The sequence below is a fragment of the Bombina bombina genome, chromosome 6 (genome assembly GCF_027579735.1).
Source record: "Bombina bombina isolate aBomBom1 chromosome 6, aBomBom1.pri, whole genome shotgun sequence".
In the NCBI taxonomy this organism is placed as follows: domain Eukaryota; kingdom Metazoa; phylum Chordata; class Amphibia; order Anura; family Bombinatoridae; genus Bombina; species Bombina bombina.
The window spans coordinates 169,461,917-169,489,437 of NC_069504.1; the positions used below are offsets into that span (position 1 = coordinate 169,461,917).

Here is a 27,521-nt window from a genome sequence, read left to right on the forward strand (position 1 = left end):
TACAATTCAATACATCTGAGCAGAATGTTTATTATGGTTCAGATAAATATTAAAGGGACACTAAACCCAATTTTTTTTCTTTCATGATTCAGATAGAGCAGGCAATTTTAAGCAACTTTCTAATTTTCTCCTATTATCAATTTTCTTTGTGCTATTGCTATCTTTATTTGAAAAGCAAGAATGTAAACTTAGGAGCAGGCCCGTTTTTTGTTTAGCACCTGGGTTACACTTGCTGATTGGTGGATAAATGTAGCCACCAATCAGCAAGCGCTATCCAGGGTGCTGAAGCACAAAATGGCCAGTTTCTTAGCTTAGGTTCCTGCTTTTTCAAATAAAGATAGCAAGAGAATGAAGAAAAATTGATAATAGGAGTAAATTAGACAGTTGCTTAAAAAACATGGTCTATCTGAATAAATGTGGGTTTAGTATCCCTTTAAGCAAAATTTTAACTTAAAAAAAAATCTAACATGCTAAACACATTATACATGAAAGGCATAAACAAGGAAACCTAGTACTTTTGTGAAGTTTGCTGGATCTGAAAGTCAGATGGTTGTGATATACATTAAAAAAGAAACATTCAATTGAAACCCCTGTAGTGCTCTGAAGATTGTAACATTGCATTTCCCATTGACAAGATGAAAATAATGCAATACTGTTTACTGCAACATAATACACAGGCCAGCATAGGGCAAGATTACAAGTGGTGCGCTAATGTTAAACCTCAGACACCTTAGAGCTGATTTTATTTATGTGCTATTACTTTCTATGAGAAGCAGCTCACAGTTCACTGGAAAAATGAGGTTCAGACCCCTTTTTTTAATACATTGCATAGGGACTGCCTCTACAAGGTGTAAACAGGGCATTTATGGTATCTAGGCAGCTGAGATGGGCATTATAATGTCAAATATGAATTTTAACATATGATTTTCCAGTATCTTTACAGTGTTATTCCTTCAATAAAAACATAAAAAACAATAATGCTATGAACATGAAAACCTTATGTGTTAGCACACAGTGATTGGTGTAAACACTATAGTTATTAGACTATTGCTGTCAGCATTGTTGTGAACGGCAGATCTAACAAGAAAAAAACTGCTGGTGCATATTTATGTGTTAACCAACAAGCCCCAGGTCTTTAGTAACTTTTAGAAACAACTTTTATCAACTGTTCTCTTTTTCATTACAGCGCATTTTTTTGATATTTTTTTCATGGCATACCTTTGTAAAATTCCTCTGCAACTAGAAAAAATAGCCAGGGCTTTACAATAATAATTAACCCTTCATCCACTTACGACTAAATTATGAGTGGTGCGCTAACTGTAGCGTGCAAGTGATATCGCCTTTTTCTGTCTTTTTACGCTTGTTGGAAATTGCAAGCATATCACAAGTTGAAGGTAAACATGTTCACTCGAGCGCAATTGCAATTTACCACTTGAAAGCTCACGTAAGGGTAAGGGAAGATAAAAAGTTGCATTAAACAACATAAATACACTTAAAGGGACAGTCTACACCAGAATTTTTATTGTTTTAAAAGATAGATAATCCCTTTATTACCCATTTCCCAGTTTTGCATAACTAAAACAGTTATAATAATATACTTTTAACCTCTGTGATTATCTTGTATCTAAGCCTCTGCAAACTGCCCCTTTTTTCATTTCTTTTGACAGACTTGCAGTCTAGCCAATCAGTGCCTGCTCACAGATAACTTCTCGTGCACGAGCACAGTGTTATCTATATGAAATACGTGAACTAACACCCTCTAGTGGTGAAAAACTGTTAAAATGCAGTCTGAAAGAGGTGGGCTTCAAGGTCTAAGAAATTAGCATATGAACCTCCTAGGTTAAGCTTTCAACTAAGAATACCAAGAGAACAAAGCAAAATTGGTGATAAAAGTAAATTGGAAAATTGTTTAAAATTACATGCTCTATCTGAATCATGAAAGTTTATTTTGGCTTAGACTGTCACTTTAAAAGTAAAGTTACACTTATATAAACACTGATAAAAATATTTTTTTTTTAAATTATTTAAAAAAGTTATAAGGGCTCAAATATAGATGGTATAAGGTGTTTGAAAAAAGGACTGCAAAGGGTTTAACATTTTTATATATATATATATATATATATATATATATATATATATATATATATATATATATATATATATATATATACTGAACATGTGCAAGAATTCACAGAATATCCGTATGTATATGCATTTGTGAATAGCTGTCACATGACACAGGAGTGGAAATAGACATAACTGAAATTTGTCAGAAAAAAAATCTCTACTCATTTGAAGTTCAGACTAAGTGCTATTGCATTTAATTAGCTTACTTTTCATATGTTATTGTATGAAAAATTCTGTTTGATCTCCAAGAGGTAAAGTCATGTGCATCCCTCTCCTTTGTGAAATGACACAAGAGAAGTTCATTCATTTTTTATGGCTTCATACACCCGGGAACATACTGTGTTGTTTAAGAGATCAAATTCTAGTTCAAGTTAAATTTTTGATGACCTATTAGAGATCAATAACATAAACAGCTCTTTATATTTTTATAGCTAATCACAATGTGTAAATACAGAAATCATCCCTTGAGATATAACCTTTCATATCCAGTAAAAGTTCTTCCTAGTAAATAATGAAAGATACACCCTGCTCTGTAATCTACTATGTCACGTCCATTATCCCTTGTCACTGGGGAAAACAAACTAGCTACTCAGGTTCGTGCATAATTGAATAGAGTGTAAAAATTACACCACATTTATTGCGTGTAAAATCAACTGACATGAACAATTAATTTACAGTATGAATTCCCATATACAGAAAGAATGGCGTAATTTGAAATATAAACTAAAGCAGTACTGCATTATAAGTGATAGTTTTTTTGGGGCTTACATTTCATATTACACGTGGAAAGTAGCAGAATATTAACACATTAATGACAGCAGTGTACCTTATACGTCTCCTGATACAAGGGGCTTCCAGGGCTGTAACAGACTAAGGCATTCAGAAAAAGCGCAGTCTCGACACTCTTACACCATTGGAGGCACAACTGAGAGCATATCGGCTGTTGTTAAGGGGTTAATTATAGCTCTTTAGGAGAAATCAGTATCAGTAATAATAGTTGATGCCATGATTGACAATACAAATACATTTGCACCTCGAAAAAGAATATAGGACCAGATTATGGGGTCAATTTATGTAGATGCGAGCAGACATGATTCGATATAGCGGATCATGTCCGCAGCATACGCTATCGGCATTTATCATAGCACCAGCAGTTCTTGTGAACTGTTGCTTTAATCGGACGCTAGCAGGGGGAGTTATTCAACCCGATCGTATTCGATCGGGCTGATTGCTGTCCGCCACCTCAGAGCTGGTGGACGAGTTAAGGAGCAGCGGTCTTAGGACCGCTGCTTCTTAGCTTCTGCTTCAAGCGGACCTGAAGCAGAGTGGTACAAAGCAGCATCCGCTGCTTCATAAATCGACCCTTATGAGTGGAGCACTGTTACGCCCGAGCAATAACTGTTTCGCAAAACTAAAAAGGTGCACAAAACATATCAAAAATACATTACAAAGTACACTTACACTTATAATAACACCATCTAATAAAAAATTTAAAAAAAATAATGCACTCTAAAGTTATAAGGGCTCAACGATATGAGGTGAACCCGCACACAATATTCTAAGTTTGGCTTTTTGCGCTCGTCCGGTTAGCGTGAGAGCGAAAACAGTTTACTTTCAACTTGACGAGTGCAAAAAGCTTACTACTAGCGCAGTTAACCCTTGAGCAGGAGCATTGAAGTTGGAGAAAAAGGATGAAGAAAGCAAGACACTGAAATGTGTGAAAATGAGAGCACATGAAAAGAGATATTATATTAGTAGAGTAAAAAGCAAAAATAAGTGTACCTGAGTGCATTTCAGTTTGGCTAGAAGCATTTTACATTTGTATTAGTAAAAATGATTCTTGTAAAGGTTATTACTGTTTCTGCAGCATATGTAAATATGGTGGTCATGCCCAGTGCAACCACATTCTAACATGACCATGCTGAGATAGCTTGTGATGACTTGTATTTTGTCACAAAGGACTAGGTTCACATTATCCAAACCACCACCAGCTTGCTAAGCATACACATTGTTTAAATGTGGGCAACTTGGGCACATTAAGCATACAGTAGCTACATATGCCCATGAAACTAATAATTTTTTACTAGAACCTTTTTGCTAATATAAATATAATGCAAACCTGATTCTATTCAAAACTGGAATCATACACACTCTTCACTTCTGACTATTATGTTCACTAAAGTGTAGAAAAGTTGTTCACTATAACACCAGGGAGTCCATCATTTTGCTCCCTGATGGATTTTATGTGGCAAGACATGTAGGTATTTTCCAATATTTTTACAAGTACTTTATACAATTCCACTAATTTAATTTAAGTATTTTATTCTATTTAAAGTTGCCTGTCCACCAGACATTGTGCTGCCTGTGTACAAGAATGGAGCCCCCCTCCACTAACTCTCTGTATACTACAATCTAAACTCAACTATCGCAGACAGTCAAAGATTACAGTTCAGCTCACAGATGTTCCACACAAGTGCATGCTGATACTCAGCTCATTTACCCCTTATGAGAAACTGTTCTCTTTAAAAAACAAACAAAAAAAAAACATCATAAGCTGAAATACACTCTCCCTATTTGCCACCCCTGTCAAGTTCTGCCTTGGTCCTGTGGTTCCACCAGGTGCCTTTATAGAGCTTACCATGCTATGTACATCATACCTCATTAAGGCTAATTTGGCATCTGAAGACTTTCTTCAATGTCATGTCAACTACAACAGAAATGTTCCCATTTTAAAAGCAACCATGCACCATATGGTAAAAATGCTAAGGCAAAAGGAATGGTGTACGAGATAGAAACTTGAAGGTGATTATCTACTTCTGTCTATCAGGGCCTAAGCATATACATACTGATAATTGCAAGATAATATTGCACAACTAAAAGCAAAGCTATAAGTTTTCATTAATGATAAATGTGCACACCAGCTGAACAAGTAATATAACAAAACTTCTGATGGGCCCCTGAAATCCACATGAATGTATATCAAGTTATCACACATGAATTAGGAAACATGCTTCTAGTAAAACTCATTACTGTTTCAGTGATAGACTTTACTGTGCACAGAGCATATGTGCATATGCCCCATACAGCGCTTACATATAAAGCATATATTGCTTTGGAAATTATTCAGATTTTATAATCGTTGGAATCGCTGCTCTCTGAGCAGGTGCGATGTTTCAATAAGAGTGCATTTTTGCTTCTCATAAAAGTGAAATACATTCATGAGTATTTTTTGTTTGACTTTTATGCCACTTTAACAGAGCCTTAGATTTCTGGACATTTTTCTAGATTGTAGAAATGATATGATTTTTAGCCTTCCTCTGTATGTCAGAGCATTCTGCATTTCCTGATTATGGACTTTTATAGATTATATACTTTTCTGATTATATACTTTTATAGATTATAAACATTCCTGATTATGGACTTTTATTGATGATATACTTTCCTGATTATGGATTTTTATAGATTATATGCTTTCCTGATTATGGACTTTTATAGATTATATACTTTCCTAATTATGTACTTTTAAAGATTATATACATTCCTGATTATGGACTTTTATAGATTATATATGTTCCTGATTATGGACCATTTTTATAGATTATATAGATTCCTGATTATGGACTTTTATAGATCATATACGTTCTTGATTATGAACTTTTACAGATCAAATACGTTCCTGATTATGGACTTTTATAGATTATATAGATTCCTGATTATGGCGTTTTTGTGCTTTGAATTCTATCACCTAGGATTCTGTAAAATACAAAAAAGACAAACAAGAATCTAACAAGATGAAACCTGGCTGGCCTAAAGGCATGTTTTAAAGATCTACTTGTCTGAAGTTGTGTTGTAAAACAGAATGAGTAGTCTGGTTTATTTCAAATATTTTATATTTATTTGAAGAAATAAATACACAAGTGACCTATCATGAATAAAGTTTTTATTTTTTTGCATTCCCTTTTTCCTTAGTAATCTATAGATGCTTGGAACTTTTCAAAACATAATTAGTAGCTGTAAAACATGTGAATAGAACTTTAAAAGAAGATACAAGTTTTTATATTCAAGAGAATGAATAGAGCTAATCTATCATATACATGAAGGAAAACTGTACACTTTTTTATAATAAAATCAGTGGCTTCTTTTTAATGCCCTTAGCCTTGGTGTGCTTTAATTCTTTGCAGAATGCTCATACAATGTACAAGTTTATCAGATCTTTAGCTCTGCTTGGAGTGGGAGCAAATACAAAACACAGTGGAATCTGTTGGTGCTCTACAAATAAATTATAATAATAATAATAGTAATAATAGTAGTAATATTAATAGCAGTTTAATTAAAGTTATGAAAAACAATGTCAGAAATGCAAGGGGCCAGATTACAAATCAAGAACAAAAATGCAAATAGAATGAAACACTAATAACATTTGTGCACAATCCATACTGCTTTCATTTATTTTGCTCACATTACAAGTCAATAGTTTTAATAGTTATTGGGGCATATTTATCAATGTGCGAGCGGGTCATTATACGAAGTAGCGTATTATGTCCACTGCACATCGATAAATGCCGACAGCATACGTTGTCTGCATTTATCATTGCACCAGCAGTTCTTGTGAACTGCTGGTGCAATGCTGCCCCCTGCAGATCCGCTAGCAGGGGGTGTCAATCAACCCGATCATATTCAATCGGGTTGATTTCTGTCCGCGGCCTCAGAGCAGGCGGACAAGTTATGGAGCAGCGGTCTTTAGACAAGGGGCATCAAGCTCCATACGGAGCTTGATAAATATGCCCCATTGTGTGGATGAGATAGTATAGTTTACTCTATAGTATTCATGTCAGGTAACACAGATTCCTATTGGATAATGCAGATAAAGACTTCTCTCAGGTAGCAGATTTATAAAAATGGCCAGGACTAAAATGATTCATGTCATATCATGCATGAGCGCAACACTTATGCTCAGGTAGTGGAATTAGATCTTTGATATTCACTTTCAAAGTTAAAGGGACATGATACCCAAAATTTGAATCACTTGTGCGGCATATCTGTACAAAGCTGACTAGAAAATGTCACATTAACATCTCTTTGTAAAAAAAACAAAGATATTTTACCTCACAATCTCCTCACTAGCCAAATGCCACTGTAAAATGGACTTTAAACATCCAAGCATGATGATAATCCCAGGATTTACAAGGGAGCGTGAATCTGGCATTTTGAAGTCACTTTTTTCTCTCTTCAGTTTAAGGAACTTTACTATAAAATCTCACAAGATTTCAGTAAAATCGCCTGAGATCACAGTAAAACAAAGTATGACTTCAGCATTGATAACGCTAACTGGCTGTTTTTTGTTTGTTTTACCATGCGGATCCCAGTAGCTCTGGTGAGCTGAAAAATTGTTTTATTTTTTAGGTAAAATATCTACCTTTTTTCACATATAGATGTTTATGTGATTTTTATTTGAAAGTGTTTTACAGTTATGCTGCAACACTTTCAAGTGATTTAACATATAAGTATTATGTCCCTTTAATATTATATACACAGTATGAACTAACACCTATATATCCCCTGTGTATTTATTTCTATAACATTTCAATGTTTATTTGAATGCATAGTAATAAGTGTTAATATTTAATACCAGATTTTTGAAAAGTGTTGAGGTATTTCACACAAACACAACACTTCATAGATGATTTGTAATACAATAATAACTACGATACTACTGCTTGTAATACCTTATCAAGCGTTATTGTTTGCAAAAACACAATTCCACAGACTTTTTAATGCTATTTTAAAATATGCAGCAACTCTTTATAGCAAAGGTGAATAGTCACTTCTCAAACAATAGTTTCCTATTAAAATAAGAAGAACTAGATTACAAGTAGCGCACTATTTAGCGCTTTCCCTCAAGCATAATCTTTGTGCACAAGCAAAATCTGACGCACCCTAACCAAGGGACTTATTCTTCACATAGACTTCAATGGAGAGCGCAGAAGAAACAGCCTAACACTTATTGCTAATGCTAACCCTACAGGAGTTATTCATATTTTATATTCTAATGTTCTTCACATACAGTAAAATGTTATTTTCATTGTAAATATATGTTTGTATAAATATCTGTATATACCTATACCTATATATATATTCCTATAGCTATATAGGTATAGATATCTATTTTACATTAAAATGATCAGATACTGTATATATAGAAATATATATTTAATAATATAAATTAAAACAAATTCTATGTGAAGAACATAGGAATGTAAAATATGTGTAACACGATTTGTGTTTCGTGCTTTAAGTCTAATGTAGTGTTGGGTTAGTGTACATGAATTATTAGTAATCTTAAAGTGCGTTCTTGAAATATTATATACAAATATTAATAATTATTAAAAATTATTATACATTCTGTAAAAAAACAAAGAAAAAAGAATATATATATATGGATTATTTAGATTTTTTTAAAGTATGTTTAATCATTTTTAATAATTATTATTAAAGGGACACTGTAGTCACAAAAAACTAAGCATAGATCAAAAGAAAGTACTATAATAAACACATTTATAATACCCTTCATGTTTGTAAAAAGTACAGTTTAGAAGAAAATTATCACAAAATGTTTAACCCTTTCCAAACCCACACACTCTGTATCTGGTAGCGTTGTCCAATCCGGGCTGACAACCCAGGTTAGAAGATGGCGACTGTTTTTCGACCTGCGCATGAGCAAGTTAGCGCAACGTCACTAAATACGTCACTGTATTCATTTTGGTTCTGGATGCAGTAGAGCCGCTAGTACTTTGTGTGTAAGTTAAGATTCATCCAGACCAATCACCCATGTGCAAACCAATCATGCATGCGCAAGTGAAAGGATTTAAGTGCACGTCCACAATCATACTACAAAAGCTTATAATTACATGCAACCATGCAAATTAAGGATCTGATTGGCTAATGGTTTGGGACATGTACTGCCCATATCTGAGGGCTGCATAACATGACGTCACCGGCATATTTTTAAAATCTATTTTATGGCGTTATGCAGCTTCATTTATGGATAAAAGTAGGTCACTTTTATATTGTTTATATTTGTGTTTGGAAATGTGGGTTCAATTTTAAATGAAAATTGTAAAAGTTAGCAATACTTTAATATTTTTTCATATTTTATAATTCCTTTTTCAAGAACACGTTTTAAGATTAATAATTCTTAATTTGCGCTAGACCTTGTTAAACCTAACGTGTGAAACACGAAGCACGTTATTGCATATTTTATATTCCTATTTTCTTTATATAGAAAAAATAATAATTTTTATTATTAAATACATATTTCTATATATATTTGATAATGTTAACATAAAATAGATATCTATACCTATATATCTATAGGAAAATATATACATTTATTGAGATAGATAGATAGATAGATACAAATATATTTACATTAAAGTAATACTGAACCCAAATTTTTTCTTTCATGATTCAGATAGAGCATGCAATTTTAAATAACTTTCTAATTTACTCCTATTATCAATTTTTCTTCATTCTTTTTCTATCTTTATTTGAAAATCATTAATGTAAATCTTAGCAGCCAGACCATTTTAGGTTCAGCACCATGGAAAGCGCTTTCTTATTGGAGGCTGACATTTTCCCACCAATAAGCAAGCATAACCCAGGTTCTCAACCAAAAATGGGCTGGCTCCTATGCATCACATTCCTGCTTTTTAAATAAAAATAGCAAGAGAACAAAGAAAAATTGATAACAGGAGTAAATTAGAAAGTTGCTTAAAATTGCATGCTTTATCGGAATCATTAAAGAAAATATTTGCGTTTAGTGTCCCTTTAAAAATAAAATGTTCCTGTATGTGAAGAACATTGGAATGTGAAATATGTACAGTAAATATACAGTAAAACGCAGATACATAAATACATATGTACACACATATGTATATATATATATATATATATATACATACATACACACATTTAGACATGTATATGTATGTATATACACAATATAGGTCATTGCAGTCATACACCTGGTCTTATATCATACAAATTTTAACAGCTATGACTACAATGTGAGCTGAAATGCGTCAGCCAATTGTGATGATACATGCTTACATGCTGTAACTGTACCACACTCGGACGTCTGTGTGAACTTTTAACGTATCCCAATAAAAGTGAAGTTTTACTCAAGTGTGCTCCTCGACTCTTGTTTACTTTTGGCATAAACCTTTAAACCCTCATAACTTTTGTTAATTAACATGTATGTGACTATTTTTTATCATATAGTGGTACTGTAATTTTCAATGTATTTATGTTGTGTTTGGCACAATTTTTTTTTAACGCACTACCCTCTACACAAGGTTATCAGTCTGACTAATCTGACAAGGGTAAAATGTGATTGCGCTCTCACAATTAAATTTGCTTTCAACTTGTATTATGCACTCTATTTCCGTCGCACGCAAAAAGCTGATATTGCAACAGTTAAAGCGCTACTTGTAATTGAGCCCTAAGTGTCATGCAAATATACAAATTACAGCTCTAAACGGGGTGTAAATTCGGTATAGACAGTTTGATAGCTCTGAAATATAAATACAGGTACAAAACCCTTTTATCTAAACCGCTTGGGAATGGAAAAAGTTTGGATTTCAGAATATTTGTATATTTACATCTGTAAAATGAAACAGCTTTGAGAGGGGATGGGACCAAGTGTATACACCAATATCTTATATGCAATATTTAAATGTCATGATATAGGTTATACATGCAACCTAAAAGAAGCTTTATAACATTTTTATTACTTTTGTATACATAATATATATATATAATAATTATTATTATTTTAAATAAATATAGACTATCATTTGCATTTTAGAACATAGAAAATCAAACAAAAAATGCAGACAGAGAAGATTGTGACTTACTGGCGGAGAAAAATGTTAAATTTTTAATATTTTTCCTTTTTTTTAATATTTATGAAAAGGTCTAGATTTCAAAATAATTTAAACTTGTAAATTCTGGGTATACACTACAATAAATATTTTACAATTAACTGAAATATTCTTGAAAAATTGCTGAAAACAGATTTTAAACATTTTGACCTAGATGGACACATAAATACAAGATTGTCAGAAATAAATTGTATTTTTTTTTTATGTTAATTTTTTGTACATCTAGCATAAAATAAGTAATGATCAAATAAGCAGTGGTAAAGTTATAAATAAATTGGCAAAATAACCATGCCACTGGTATATATAATATGTTCTTGTGTGTTAAATACTGATATTCAAATCATCCATTATATCAAATGCTGTCTTTATAGGCATTTTTTTTCTAAAGACTTCTCTCATTTTCCCCTTTGCCCACACAGATGGTCCCTTATCTCTATGAAAAAAGTAACTTGCAGGCTTTATTATAATGTGCTTAAAGAAGCCAAGAGAAAAAAGCGAAAAGACATAAAGAATAGTTCCATCTGTGTTGCCTAGACACGGTGTAGCAAAAATGTTATAGAAGCAGACGGAACAGTTACTAAGGAAGTGTTGAAAAAAGTATAAATAGAAAATGTCATAAATCATATTAAAAATGATACAGGCTCTAAAGAAATGCACAAAGATCTATTACATAGATCATTGTCCCTTTCACCCATTTTGCATTTTATAAAGCAAAGGCGTTTAAACATTAGACAAATCTATTTCATGAGGGACTAAATAAAAATCTTATTTCCAATATTATATCACAGTAAAAATGAACAAAATGGGAAATTAAAAAAAATAATAAACAGAATTATTGTAGTTTATGTTTCTAACCACACAGGTATTATTAAAAAATAAAATATATTTCATATGAAGGGTCTTGAGTGAACACATATTTTCCCCACATTGTAAAGGATTTTTTTTTGACAATCTATAAAATCAGCAGTGATTTTAAACAGAACAGCTGATGTCTTTCATGTATATAATCTGTACATTTTAACTCTGACATAAAAAAGATACGTATCCACTGTATAATCAAGGAAGGAAAAAATGGACAACGTATTCAACAACATAATAGTGTAATTAAAAAGTAAGGCTTAGACTTGTGTCTGTAAATATCCTCCTTTTGCTACAATTAGATTTAACTATGTTGTTCCTGACTTTTGGGAACTCTTTCAATCATTGGTTCCTGAAAATGCTAAATGGATACTAAAAACACTTAAAGGTATAGGAAAGTCAAAATTTAACTTGCATGATTCAGATAGAGCTTGTCATTTTAAGACACTTTTAAATTCCCTTCTATTTTCAAATTTGTTTTGTTCTCTTGGTATTCCTTTTTGAAAACGAATATGCACATATCCTACACTAGTGGGAGTTAGCTGCTGATTGGTGCCTGCACACATTTGTCTCTTGTAATTGGCTAGCTAGATGTATTTATGTAGCTGCCAGTAGTGCAATGATGTTCCTTTAGCAAAGGATAACAAGAAAATTAAGCAAATTTGAACATAGAAGTAAATTGTAAAGTTGTTTAAAATTGTATGTTCTATCCGAATCATTTTAAAAAAAATGGGGTTTCCTGATCCTTAAATTTTGAAGGCTCCTTCAAAAAGGAAAGTGGTAGATGGAACCCGACCCTTGTAAAACAATTGCATTAAAGCATTAACTGTCCTAAACATTCACATTCTGCTGATATGTTAGCCTATTTGAAGACTGCAGAAAATGTTGTAATTACAAGGTGTTTACTTAAAAGTGTAAGGTTTCTATTATTACATCAAAAATTTAAAGTTTTGAGCATTAAAAGTGCAAAAATAATCACATTGATAGGGACGTTCAAAACCAAAGTTTTTCTTTCACGATTCTTATAGAGCATGCAATTTTAAACAGCTTTTGAATCTACTTCTATTATCAAATTTTCTTCTTTCTCTTTGTGGGCCAGATTACAAGTGGAACGCTGCTTAACGCTCCCGCTAGAGTTGTAACCGCGCTAGAAGTAAGCTTTTTGCATGCGTCGGGTTGCGCTCATATTATGAGTTGAAGGTAAACTGTTTTCGCACTAACCTGATGAGCGCAAAAAGCCAAACTTGTTATATCACAAGCACGATAACCTATTGCCCACTAGAAGACAATGGAGCAAAAAAAGTGGAATAAAAACCCAACTCTTGCCGAAACCCGATCCCATATTCTCAAGTGCATTAACCCGACATAGAAATATGAATATTTCACATATACAAGGATATGTTCCATTTAGTCATAAATACATATTTCTACATATATCTGATTTTTTTGGTACAATATATATTTAATAAACAAAATGATGTGATATTTTTCTGTCTAACTTCTATAGAGATTAGATTTGTGCAGCAGCAAAAAAAATCAGTTTCGGACAAATCTTTCGGAATGAATATCATGAAAAGTTCATTTTCAGACTCTTCATCTGGTGCACTGTTCCGTATATGAAACATTTGAGAAACATTTACATTAATTGTTGTTAACGGAATATAAATGTTCCTTTGCTACAGGGGACGAAGTTCTCCTGTAGCCTTTTTTACTTACCTCTAGCACGCTAATCCCGACCCTTCATTGAGCCCTGGGCCACATTAATAGGAGGCGCAGCGCGGATGATCCCATAGCCTGCACTAAAGGACCTTCTCCTCCATTAATAAAGGCTCTGAGATCTGCCATGCTAACCCTACTATTAGTATGGCCCAGAGCTCTATGAAGAAGGGTCATGATTAGCGGAGCTCTCCGGGGTGCTAGAGGTAATTATTTAACAGTTTACAGCTTACAATTTAAAGGAAACAAATTCATTTGGATATTTGGTTTGTGAAAACAAAACGAATAACCGTGTTTTTGTCACAAATTCACATTTTTAATTAAACAAAAGCCTAATTGAGATTATTTTTAACATTATCAGATTTAAACATGTTTTCAATTAAAACAGAAAACCCATTATAAGTTGAAGAAAGCCAATGGTTCGTTTATATAAATCTTACTCTAGAAGTTACATTTAAAATATGTAAATCTATGAACCAAGTATCTGACCACATTCTAATGCCAGAAGGGCCAATGATGTAATTTATTTATCATGGTAGCATTCCTCTTAGAGACAAAGACGTGAGGTGAACAACATCCATCATGTTGCTTATTGTTAGTAACCTCTTGGAAACCTTTCACATATGGTGATTAAAAAATACCATCTTTAAAGATGCTGGCATCATGGCATTTGCTCCAGAATGCATCTTCTGTTTGAATATACAAGCAATGAATGCAGGACAAATAAAAAAACAACAACAAAAAATAACTGAAAAACTATATCTGAAGAGTAGTATATATAAGTATATAGTGTAATTATACTTTTGAAATGAAAAACCACTTTAAGATTATGCCAAGCAATACCCTAACCACTACAGCATTAAAATAAAGACTTTTAAAAGGTTCAAATTGTACAAATACTTACATTTTTTGTTATGTATTGATATTGTTGATTTATTTTGTCCCCTTATTGAAAAATTCCCACTGCACATAAAAACTACGAGGTTCCTCTACCAACAATATTTCTTTCATTTAAATTGTCTTCAACATGGAGCAGGATTTAGATAAACTTGTGAGCCAACAGCTTTCATACAGTGGCTCAATTTTGGCAAACTGATCATGGTGAGACTACAACAGATCAGTTATATATGCAGCTTCTTAAATTGTAGCAACACATTATAATATGGCCCACTACAAGAGAATTCCTGATCCGATGTGCTAAAAAATGTCTAACCGGAGGGCACCCGAGCAGAGGGAAAACAAACAATAATAAAAAATTGGGGAAACTAATTTTACTGTGTTAGAATTTATGATCTGAAAAAAGAATGTGTGTGTGTATATATATATATATATATATATATATATATATATATACAGTATAAATATATATAACTATATATATTTATATTAACTTAATAGTTATTTATCAGTTTAAAACGTTGTTTAATTTTTTTCACTTGACTTTTTAATGATGACGAATGTTTGCAAAGTCATGTGACTTGGCTTCGGGCACACATGGACAATTGTGTGGGGCCACTAGCAGGTCACAGTAAACTGTTTGAAAACCAAGGAGACGAAATAATGTGCTGCTAAATACTCAATGTATTAACCTGACATGGCAGCATTGTTTAATCCTTTAGAAAAGACTTATCAGAACTTTTTTTGTGGTTTGCTTCTGGGAAATTATTTATTACTGAACTGTGTTAAGAATGATTTAAGATGTGTAAATATATTTAATACCATGAGTAGTGCAGACATGATATTCTATTTTATAGAGTAGTAGAAGCTTATCAGGACTTTTTATGAGTTTGTTTCTGGGTCATTATTTGTCATTGAAATGTTTTGTAAAATATTTTTAATGTTTAAATTGTTATTATAGGTGCACTATTATATTTAAGATCTATTTAAAAATGTAACTTTTAAGATTCTTTAAGATGGTATTAGGTTCAAAAATGCAATGCTAGTTAAGAACATGTTGAATAATCTTTTACTGCTTTCCAATTTACTTCTAGTATCAAATTTGCTTCATTCTCTTGGTATCCTTTGTTAAAGGAGCAGCTGAGCACATTGGCTGAGCCAAAAACAAGTGGTATATTTGTGCAGACGCCAATCAGCAGCTAGCTCCCAGTAGTGCAGTGCTGCTCTGGAGCCTACCTAGATATGCTTTTCAACAAAGTATATCAAGTCAACAAACAAATTCGATAATAGAAGTACATTTGAAAGTTGTATAAAATTACATGTTTTATCTGAATCATCAAGAAAAATTGGGACTTCATGTCATGTTCATGATACTTCTTTTGTAAACTGAAATTGAAAACAATTGAAGTATATTAGGCTACTTTTCAGATCTAGGTCTATTCCCCAAGATTTGGAAAACGGAAACAGGGTTTTATAATGTCTGAAAAAAGTTAGAGACCTTAAAGGGATACGATTCTCAAAAATGTATCTACACCAATGAAAATAGAATGTTTCATAATGTTATATAGAGCGTTGTTTCTTTTTTGTCTTTTTGAACAATAGATAATATCCGGTGCTGAATAAAACCAACCTTTTCCTCGTGAGTTTCTCCGAGCAACCATTGAACTGTTGAGTCTAGTTGTACACAGTTACATACATCATGTCAATTTCTCATTAAATTTAAACACCTTTTACTTAATATTTTATCAAGCAATAACATATTATTCTTTCTTATAAATGAAAGATAAAAAATTAAGTACCATGCTTATTTAAGCCAGTAAGCAAGCTGTCCTAAAGATCAGTTGTTCACAATGCACCTTCAGTTGTTTTCAATAGCAACATTAAAAACTTTACCTGTTAACTTCTTTTGCACAACTAAATATTTGCAACAGGTTTAAATAGCACTTCAATTTGTATAATGAAGCATGAGTTATTTTAGTCTAATATGGCTATGGCTGATTAAAGCATAGGAGTGAATGCCTGAATCCTCACAGACCTTATTGTTATTGAAAGTGCCATATAAATTCATCAGGTGCGTGACCTTAATGATGATCCCCATTTATCAACAAGTGGGATATCTAAAAGCATTAGCGCGGAGCAAGGCAGAATTTGCTGCTAGAATCTAAGACTGCACCAGCAATTGCTTATGCAGCACCTCCCCCCCTGCTCTTTTACAACCAATTATGTGAGAGCAGAGCTTATAATTATCCCAGATAAATGAGTCATGGTAGTTTTAAAGGGACACTAAAGTCAAAATTAAACCTTCATGATTCAGATAGAGCGTGCAGTTTTAAGAGGCTTTCCAATTTACTTCCATTATCAAGTTTTGCTCAGTCTTTTTATATGAACACTTTCTAAAAAAACAGCTCCAACTGAGCATGTGCAAGAGTTTATTGTGTATACATATATGAGTCTGTGATTGGCTGATGGCTGTCACATGATATTTGTTGGATAAAATCTACTTGTTATTTAAAATTCAGAGTATGTGTTGTTGCATTGTCTTTTTATTATGCACTTTTTGATTATGCAATCAATTGCAGTTAGGAAGCACCAGTCACACAAGTGGTCCATGCTGCATTCACTATTTGATAAATAGAATCCTATGTGGTTAATCACTGCTCAGGGGTTAATGAAATAGAAAATTACAGTTTATCTCAAATTAAAACGCGCTAAAGAAGCATATTTTTTGCACAAAAACGTCAATTTAAAGCCTAATTTATTCATGATAAGACTTCATGTCTCTTTATAAAAGCACTTCACAAATGCCTTTGGAGAAAGGGCTTGATAGGGTTTACATATTAATAATTTTAAATTCTACATATATTTTTACATAGAGATCCAAAACGGCAAGAGCTGTCTTGAAAAAAGGCTTATAGCTCCCGTACTTTGATATGTAAAGAAGAGTTCATAGGTAAAATGGGGGTTGTACATATTAAAGTATATTAAGCTTAGAGCATATATTTGCAATTAAGCACTGAATTGCAGCAGACCTGTTTTAAAATAATTTGACTCTATCATTTTGTAGCACAGTTTACAAGGTTTTGCAAATCAAGAGCAGTTCATGGATACCCCCTAAAAATAAATGTTTCTGGTCTCCAGGCAGAGGAAAATAGGCTTGCGCTCTGATCGAATCACTGAGTAGAATGTTGCAGACTAAACTTAACCATACTTAAAAGGAACATGATAGTCAAAATGAAACTTTCCTGGTTAGAAAGAGATTGCCATTTTAGGAAATCTTTAAGTTTCCTAAAACCATAGAAGTTAAATTTACTTTTGTAAAGATGTGAGCATGTTCTTCAATTCTACATCAGGGTAGGTGGCATAGCTTCTAATTTTCTGTACTGCCTGCTTTGTCATAGAAAAATAAGGGTAAGATCATTACTTTTAATAATATATGTGATACTGAAGCAGATAAAATGGAAATAATATCCCTTAAAATATTGTTTAAATATCTTTGTATGTATTCAACATTATTACAGATGTAACTGCACACTAAAAGACATCCTTCTGAGAATCTTCCCCACTACTACTATCTCCTGTGTCTATCATGGCTGAGTGGAGGACAGGTATAGGCTGCATACATAAAACAAGCCTTTATTTTACCATATAGTTAGAATTACTAAGCAATGCAATCCTGAAACACATCTTTTACAGTATTTTAATGACTTATTCTCAGAATATTAAAAGCAAACAAGGAAGAGTTAACTGTTTCACCTTAAAAACGGCGTGTTGATGAATGAAATCGGAAATTATGTGAATCTGCAGCAAAACAGAGGTCAAGGTCACTTTGTGATTGTTATATATGAAAATACTCATGGACTCCATTTTAGTGTCTCCAATATAAGAAACATATGTTTTTAACACCCTCATAGGAATTAAACATATAGCAAAAGTCCCACTAGGAACAGTAACACACTGCAGCTCATGAACAGGAAATGACAGGTGATTGCTGACTCAACGTGTACATTTCTCCAAACTGGCTAACTTTGAGTCCTGCTAAAGAGGGTTAACTACATGCTAGATTACAAGTGGAGTGCCTATTACAAGTTGAAAGTAAACACGATCATGAGTGCGCCATCGCATTTTAAGCTTGTCTGATTAGCGCAACTGAAACCCTTGCATAAAGGGTAGTGCGTTAAAAAAATAGTTGCATAAAACAATATAACTATATTTAAAATTAGTTACACTCAAATGAACATTATCTGAAAAAATGATGCATAGAAATATAAAAAAAAGTTATAAAGGTTAAAAGATATATGGTATTGACAAGGTGTTTGACTGCAATGGGCTAAATTGTATATATACATACAAATACATGTCTAACCACTACATATAGTAGCACAAGCTATGTATCAAAAGAAAACTGAAAAAGCTGAGAACAGGTAAGTCAAAGCAAAAAAACAACACTTTACTACACATGAATCTGGACACAAAACAAAAAAATATAAAACTACATGCAGGGAAAAAAACGGGCAGACGCGTTTCATCTGTGACCTAGGTAGCCTGTATTGTCTAATGGCTTTCTGAATACATCCTCGGAACTGTTTATTATTATAGTTTTAAGATGTAAATAGGCTAAATACTTTTAAATGTGAAAGAAAATCCATATATGGTATTTCTTTTTAGTTGATTAAATCTAATTGATTGGACTAAACCATATATTGTATTTTAAAGGGACAGTAAATTCAAAATTAAACTTTGGTGATTCAGACAGAACATTCAATTTTAAACAACGTTCCCTTTTAGCTCATTTGCTTCATTCTCTTGGTATTCTTTGTTAAACAGCATACCTAGGTAAGCTCATGCAATGGGAGCTAGCTGCTGCCTGGTACCTGCACATACAGTATATTCCTCTTGTCATTAGCTCACCAGATGTTTTCAGTACGCTCCCTTCAGTGCATTGCTGCTACACCAACAAAGGATAATTAAAGGGACACTGAACCCAAATTTTTTTCTTTCATGATTCAGATAGAGCATGGAATTTTAAGCAACTTTCTAATTTACTCCTATTATCAATTTTTCTTCGTTCTCTTGTTATCTTTATTTGAAAAAGAAGGCATCTAAGCTTTTTTTTTTTGGTTCAGAACTTTTTTATTGGTGGATGATTTATCCACCAATCAACAAGGACAACCCAGGTTGTTCACCAAAAATGGGCCGGCATCTAAACTTACATTCTTGCATTTCAAATAAAGATACCAAGAGAATAAAGAAAATTCGATAATAGGAGTAAATTAGAAAGTTGCTTAAAATTTCATGCTCTATCTGAATCACAAAAGAAAAATTTTGGGTACAGTGTCCCTTTAAGGAAAGAAGGAAATTTGATATAAGTAAATTGAAAAGTTGTTAAAATGGTATGATCTATCATGATATCATCATAATACAGGCATAATACCGTACATGGTTTAGATCTCTATTTAAAACTAGTAAGTCTAAGAAAAAATACCTTACATGGCTTAAATAAGTAATAAGTAATTAACCTATTTAAACAACAAAAAAACTACATAATATTATCATTTTGGTTGCCAATACTACTTTTGATAACGTGCAAGTAGTATTACTTTCCGACACATAGCCGGAGTGTGATACTCAAGGTAAAAATGGATGTCCCACACGAAAAAGACTGCTATTTTTATTTATTGCTAAACAATTTCTCTCTCCATCTTAAACTTAGATTATTTGTATTTTATTACTTTTTCAGTGTTACCCATACAAGTCATATGTTGTTTTGTTTTGTATTTTTTCCCCAGCAAACTATGCATTTTCACAAAATGTTTATCAGACATGGTAAAATTAAAAAAAAAGACTATCTAATAAAAATATAACTTTTATAACTTACTTGGTAAACAAGCTATGTTTTTCAATTTACCCCACCAAAACACTATTATCTGGGATCCTACACCATTGTTTTTTATAAAACTGTGTGGCTGAAAATCAGAAACTAACATTTCATAATGTAATGTAATTTAGGATGAAACTTATACAGAAAACAGACAGGAGATACATAGCTAACCCTAAAATATTTCTATTTTAAAACCAAACCATAATGCTGATTTTAGAGAAGGGTGATAACAGTAGCATACCTATTTAACAAAGAGCCCTTGAGCCACATTTTTTGGGCCTCCCCAAAAGTAACTCAGTAGTAAGCAATAGTAATAATATACATGCTGCTCTGTATAATGATGCTGTGGATAGATGAGTTATTTAAAAATAAGCAAAACTATATATTTAAAAAAAAACAAAAACCTTGTATGGGTTATATAAATGTATCATCTACAAAATATTTATGTAAAGAAAAATCTAGTGTATAATGTCCCTTTAACACAACAGATCCTAGGGCCTTTTATTAGCACGACCCAGGACCCTATGAAGAACGGTCAGGATTAGAGGTAAACATAAGGCTACAGGTGAACTGTTTCACCTTTATTAAAGGAACATTTACATTAATGTAATGAAAATGAATGTAAATGTTCCCCGAATATTTAGTACGTGTTTAATTTTAAACTAAACAAACAGCAAATAGTGAAAAAGACACATTTTTAGAAAAAATAATTTTTCGGAATATTTGTTCCAACAGATTTACATGAGCCGAGTACTTAGCTGCTGCACATGTCTATTAGTTTCTTTATCTAAAATGAAAATATACATACTAGAAACCCATGGGGCCCTTTGTTCTAAATGGAAGACCTCCATTTCCTTGTCAATTCCTATAGCAGCAAGTAAAACCAAGGGTGCAGAGACCTTCAGGAAAAGGTGTTATACATATGGGATTGGAAGCAGTGAGGAGGTAGTCTCCCAGACATCCTCTGCCCTAAAGCAGTTACATTTCACACTGTTTGATACCGGAAGCAGAAGGGCCAGTAATGCATCCAGAAACACTCAAAGAGTGGAAAAAGGGTGCTTGGAGGCAGAGTACATGGACTGAATGAGGAGGTGGAATTGCATGTTCTCCTACAGCAGAGAAAGGTGGTCCGGGGTTGTGATTAGGAAGATGTGGGCCTAAAAGGACAGCAGCAGAGAGTAGTAATTTTTACCTTTGTACCCTACTCATCAGCCCAATGGGGGTGCAAAATAGAAGATTGGGGGTGCTTTTGCCCCCCCCCCAGAACTGCCACTAAGAGTGTCCCCTCAATATTGCATTAAGTGGTACTTCCAAGAACTCCATATTACAAAGTACCAGTTGCTAATGATTGCTGGTGATTAAACCACAATGGTGACTCACAGCTACATAGGCTTCAAAAGCTTTTGTTGGAAGGTGGAAAATTGTGCAACACATATTTACTTCAAAAGGAAAAGATTGCCATTACTCAAGTTTAATTAATGAATTGGAAATCTCAGAGATATATGATAGATAGATAGATAGATAGATAGATAGATAGATAGATAGATAGATAGATAGATAGATAGATAGACAGATATAGATAGATATAGATAGACAGACAGATATAGATAGAGATAGATGATAGATTGATTGATAGATAAATAGATAGATAGATACATATATAGATGATAGCTAGATAGTTAGATACATACATAGATAGATGATTGATAGATAGATAGATAGATAGATAGATAGATAGATAGATAGATATAGATAGACAGACAGATATAGATAGAGATAGATGATAGATTGATAGATAGATACATATATAGATAATGATAGATAGATAGATAGATAGATAGATAGATAGATAGATAGATAGATAGATACATAGATAGATAGATGATTGATAGATAGATAGATAGATAGATAGATAGATAGATAACAAGAAAGAGTGCATGAACCAACACCAGAAGAGTAATACTTTGTATGTTGAAAATAAGTATAGTCAGTGGGGCAGCACTGGATGACGGAATGTAAGAAACAATGCATTATAGCAATAGTAGTAATAGTAATGTGAAAAGCACATTTAGGGGTTTAATATTGTGGTAAGGTTTATTAAGGGGTTTAATGCATCGTGATACTACATACAGATCATTTCTCTTCAGTTCTCACATGATGTGAATGAGAATTCATAACCAATCACAGCCAGCCACCTCTTCTGATCATAATTGAGAGCATAAGAGCAAAAAAGATGATAAGTGCTCAGATATACAGAGGCATCAGAAAATCAGAGACGAGTGCTAAACAATTACTGTTCTGCTGTATGCCGCGCACTGCTCTACTGGTTACAATGAAACATTATTATTTACTTCAGGGTCCTGCTAAATATATTAAAACTGTACAAAAAGGTCTTTCATAATGTAACTTTTATAAATACAAACTCTCAATGATTGTGCAACACTTGTATCCACTTCAAAAGGAAACATATTGCCAGCACTGAAGTTTAATTAAAGGACCAGTAAATACAGTAGATTTGCTTAATCAGAAATGCATGATAAAAAGACAATGCTATAGCACTTAGGGCCGAATTATCATTTTCGGGCAATATGTCCGCCCTACATTGATAAATGCAGACAGCATACGCTGTCAGCATTTATCATTGCACAAGCATTCCTTTTGTGCAATACCGCCCCCTGCACATTCGCGGCCTACTACCAGGGGGTGTCAAATCAAACTGATTGTATCCGATCACGCTGATTACTGCCTGCCACCTCAGAGGTGGCGGAAGAGTTAAGGCACAGCGGTCTTAAGACTGCTGCTTCTTAGCTTACATTTCTGGCGACAGCTGCATCCGCAGTTTAGTAATTCGGCCCTTAGTCTGAAATACAAATGAGTAGTAGATTTGTTTCTGACAAATTTCAAAGTTATGTCTGTTGCCACTCCTCCTGTATCATGTGACAGCCATCAGCCAATCACAAATGCATATACGTATATTCTGTGAATTCTTGCTCATGCTCAGTAGGAGCTGGTGACTCAAAAAGTGTAAATATAAAAAGACTGTGCACATTTTGTTAAAAGATATAATCTGGAAAGATGTTTAAAATTGCATGCTGCATCTGAATCATTGTCCCTTTAAAAATGGATAGATTAAATATATTAGATAGATAATAGATAGATAAATAGATAGATAGATAGATAGATAGATGATAGATAGATGGATAATGATAGTCAGTTAGATATTAATAGTAGATAGATAGATGGATAGATAAATAGATAGATAATGATAGCCAGTTAGATATTAATAGTAGATAGATAGATAGATAGATAGATAGATAGATGGATAGATAAATAGATAGATAAGCACAATAGGCATTAATACACTTTAACATAACATGTCATAGCATAATTTAACTGTGTAAAAAATGAACTTATTTATTATATTTGTTAGCTCTTAATATTCACTAGATAATATTCATTAAATGGTGAAATTTGCTTTAGAGTTATCTAGGTATGTCTAATGCAGCCTCAGTTACAGCATAACACAGTGGCCTAAATTCTCATGTCACAGGGAGAATTCTGAAGTTTAATTTCTAAACCTGTCCTGAGGAAAAAGGTCCTGACTGGATTCATTAATATTCATCTCACTTAAAATTCATTGTTCATCGCTTGGTCTTGCTGAGGCTTCATTAAATATTCATGAACTGTTTCCCCATTGAATGTTCTTGTCTTGCCACGGTCTCCATATTCACTAAGGTTATAGTAAATGGCAACATAAGTCTTGCTATGTCAACCCTACCACTACCTAATAGTGTGATCAATTAAAGAAATAATTACAATGACATAATGTAAGTAGCAATTTAAAAAGTATTTGCAGCTGTTAGTAATTAAAAGCTAAAGTGCAAGATTAGAATCAAACATAAAGACAAACTTAGTGAAAACAGAGACGTCTTATGTTAATTTGAATTCTCAAGTCAGAATGTGAAACAAGCCTGTTACTTTCATTGAGATATGTCTTATATCTAGCAGGGCCATATGAGTTTAATCTCCTTAGTGTAAAAGAAGAGGATGAAGATTCTAGGTCAGAGAATGCATCGATTGTTCAACTTGACAACCTTAATGAATCCAGTCCAGCACAGCAAATGGAACACCTACTTCCCATAACAATTTAAGGCACTTTTTTGCTTTTTTTTTTTATGCAAATCAAGATATGTGCTTCTTGAAATACTGATATGTCTTTAGAGATTTGTAACAGGAGTCATTGGATCCCACTCATAGTACAACAGCTCAGTTCCTTGTTTGCTTACAGAACCCACCACCAAAACCAAAATCATCGTCAAGTCCTTTGTCTCAACACTATCTTCAGCAAAGCAAAGATAATAGTGGTTGTCTGATGCTAGTAAATTATGTCAGGGAAGGAATAATTAAATGGGAAGCAATGCACTGAAGCAGAATATCAATACACTCGGTAGCACAAAAACTAATTAACTGCCACTTACTGCTTAAAAATAATAATCAATTTATTAAACAATCAAGGAAAAATATTATGCAATGATTAAACATAGGTACATTATTTAGGAATGACATAGGGGTTTACTGTCTAAAATGTCACTATTTACTAAAGGGTTTATTGTCATGGGAAGACTTGTTTTAAAAAAAATCTTTATTGATAATATCAGAATTAAACTGCTCTCATTTTAATATGACCACATCATAATTAAGTGCAAATAATGCAGTAAATATAGGCTGGATGGCATAATTGTTGTGTGCAAAATAAAGCTCTGAACAGACAAGCTTTTACCATAAATAGTCATTATATGAATAATGGTAGAGGTGAGTGAACTGAAGCATTATATTTGTGGCTGCACATCAGACCCCTAATCTGTATCATAACATAGGAGAAATATGCTATAAATTACCAAAAGCAGTTCCAGCTCATCAGAGCGCTGTTACACACTGGGGGAAATGGGGCTCCTGTACTTTACCCTCATATTCATGCATGAAGATTTTAACAAAGGAAAATTGGTCTTTCAAGCATTTTCCAGCTGAGCTCTACTGAGTATTGCAATACTAATACCACATATATTATCATTATTATTTATGCAGCTCTGGTCTGCCCCTGCACTGGGTAATGCAAGATGACACAACGATATCACTGCTGTCTTCATTAATATATTTCAGTTTTACTATTGCTGCTGCATTCCCATACATTATTCTTTAAGTCATGAATATGAGACTACCACTTTCAGACTTGTGTTCCAGATGTTAGAGATTTATTATGTAAGAGTACATTCTATTCAAATTGCAAAGCTTATCCCATAATACTGCTATAGAAATCTCCAAAGATTTCATGTAGAATTTTATATTATGTTGATAAGCAGCTTTTCAAATGGAATCTGCTAATGTATATGAGTAATACAGCTCTATATGGGAATAATAAAAGAGAAGAAAAATAAAGGGTATTAGTTAAAAAAAAATAATAAGCAAACATTTTCAGCTCTGATAGAAAAAAAATTAAAGGGATGCACTTGATTTTACCAGTTACAGTTGTACAGGTATTACAACAATGCAAGGTTGCCTTTGGCCCCTCTCTGTAGTCCAGTGATGCTAGCACAGGTTTCTATGGGCTATTGCAACCAATTTAATCCAGACAAACCTGTCTAGTTGCATAATTGTGATTTAAAGCATATTATTGTCTTTAAAAAAAATCCCTCCACCCTCCTGCAAACGGTTAGATCCTGGAGCATCTGCCCCAAGACAAGATAGCAGCACAGCTCTGCTCTGGAATCAAATGCATATTTTATCCTCCTTTGCATTTATTATGGGATAGGATCTTCTTTGTTGCAGGCAGATTAATTTATGCTCAAATCACTTACCCACTTGACAGATAAAGAGGAGCTGAAGGCAAACCAGACAGCAGCGTGGATTTAACATCTCCCTGGCTTTTTCTTTGTAAGGTATTGCAAGAAGGGAACGTTAAGAGTGCAGCGCAGATCCACAGGAGAGAGAGAGATGTATTCCTAGGTAATGTGTCACTTCTGCTTCATGGCCAGAGCTTAGTCCAAGCTCCCTGCTTCATGCACTGGCCACAGACAAGCAGTGTGAACGGCCTCTCAGGCTACAGCTGCCTCTCAGGCACATTAGTCCTGCCTCATAGACAGATAGGGTTAATTGAGCATACAGAACACTCCCCCAGCAGCTGATTGGTTACATTTTTAAAGCTATTTCTGCAGTAGGTTTGGGAAAACACAAAGCTTTGAAGAATAAATCCTGGTCATCCCTGTACCTAGATTAACACAGAATCCCTGTACCTAGCTTTATGCAGAATCACTGTACCCAGCTTCACACATAATAACTGCACACAGCTTTATACATAATGGCAGTAACCAGCTCCACACAGAATCACTGTGCCCTGCTTCATACAGAATCCCTATACCTAGCTTAATGCAGAATCGCTGGACCTAGCTTTACACAGAATCACTGTACCCAGCTTTATACATAATGACAGTACCCAGCTTCACACAGAATCACTGTACCCAGCTCCACACAGAATCACTGTACCCAGCTCCACACAGAATCACTGTACCCAGCTCCACACAGAATCACTGTACCCAGCTTCACACAGAATCACTGTGCCCAGCTTCACACAGAATCCCTATACCTAGCTTTACACAGAATAACTGTATCCAGCTTCACACAGAATCACTGTACCCAGCTTTATACATAATGACTGTACCCAGCTCCACACAGAATGACTGTACCGAGCTCCACACAGAATCACTGTACCCAGCTCCACACAGAATCACTGTACCCAGCTTCACACAGAATCCCTGTACCCAGTTTTATACATAATGACTGTACCCAGCTCCACACAGAATGACTGTACCCAGCTCCACACAGAATCACTGTACCCAGATTCACACAGAATCACTGTACCCAGCTCCACACAGAATCACTGTACCCAGCTCCACACAGAATCACTGTACCCAGCTTCACACAGAATCACTGTACCCAGTTTTATACATAATGACTGTACCCAGCTCCACACAGAATAACTATACCCAGCTCCACACAGAATCACTGTACCCAGCTTCACACAGAATCACTGTACCCAGCTTCACACA

The 27,521-nt window shown here is 33.7% G+C and overlaps 1 protein-coding gene across 2 annotated transcripts in view; it reads right to left on the reverse strand.

The window, feature by feature from the left end:
• PTPRZ1 (protein tyrosine phosphatase receptor type Z1) overlaps nucleotides 1-26,530 on the reverse strand; it is a 380,311-nt gene extending 353,781 nt beyond the window's left edge. For both annotated transcript variants that reach the window (XM_053716675.1, XM_053716674.1), the window contains exon 1: nucleotides 26,274-26,530. In XM_053716675.1, coding sequence (XP_053572650.1) covers nucleotides 26,274-26,331 — 58 coding nt within the window. In that variant the 5' untranslated portion in view covers nucleotides 26,332-26,530. The remainder of the gene's footprint in view (nucleotides 1-26,273) is intronic.
• Nucleotides 26,531-27,521: the final 991 nt, after the last annotated feature.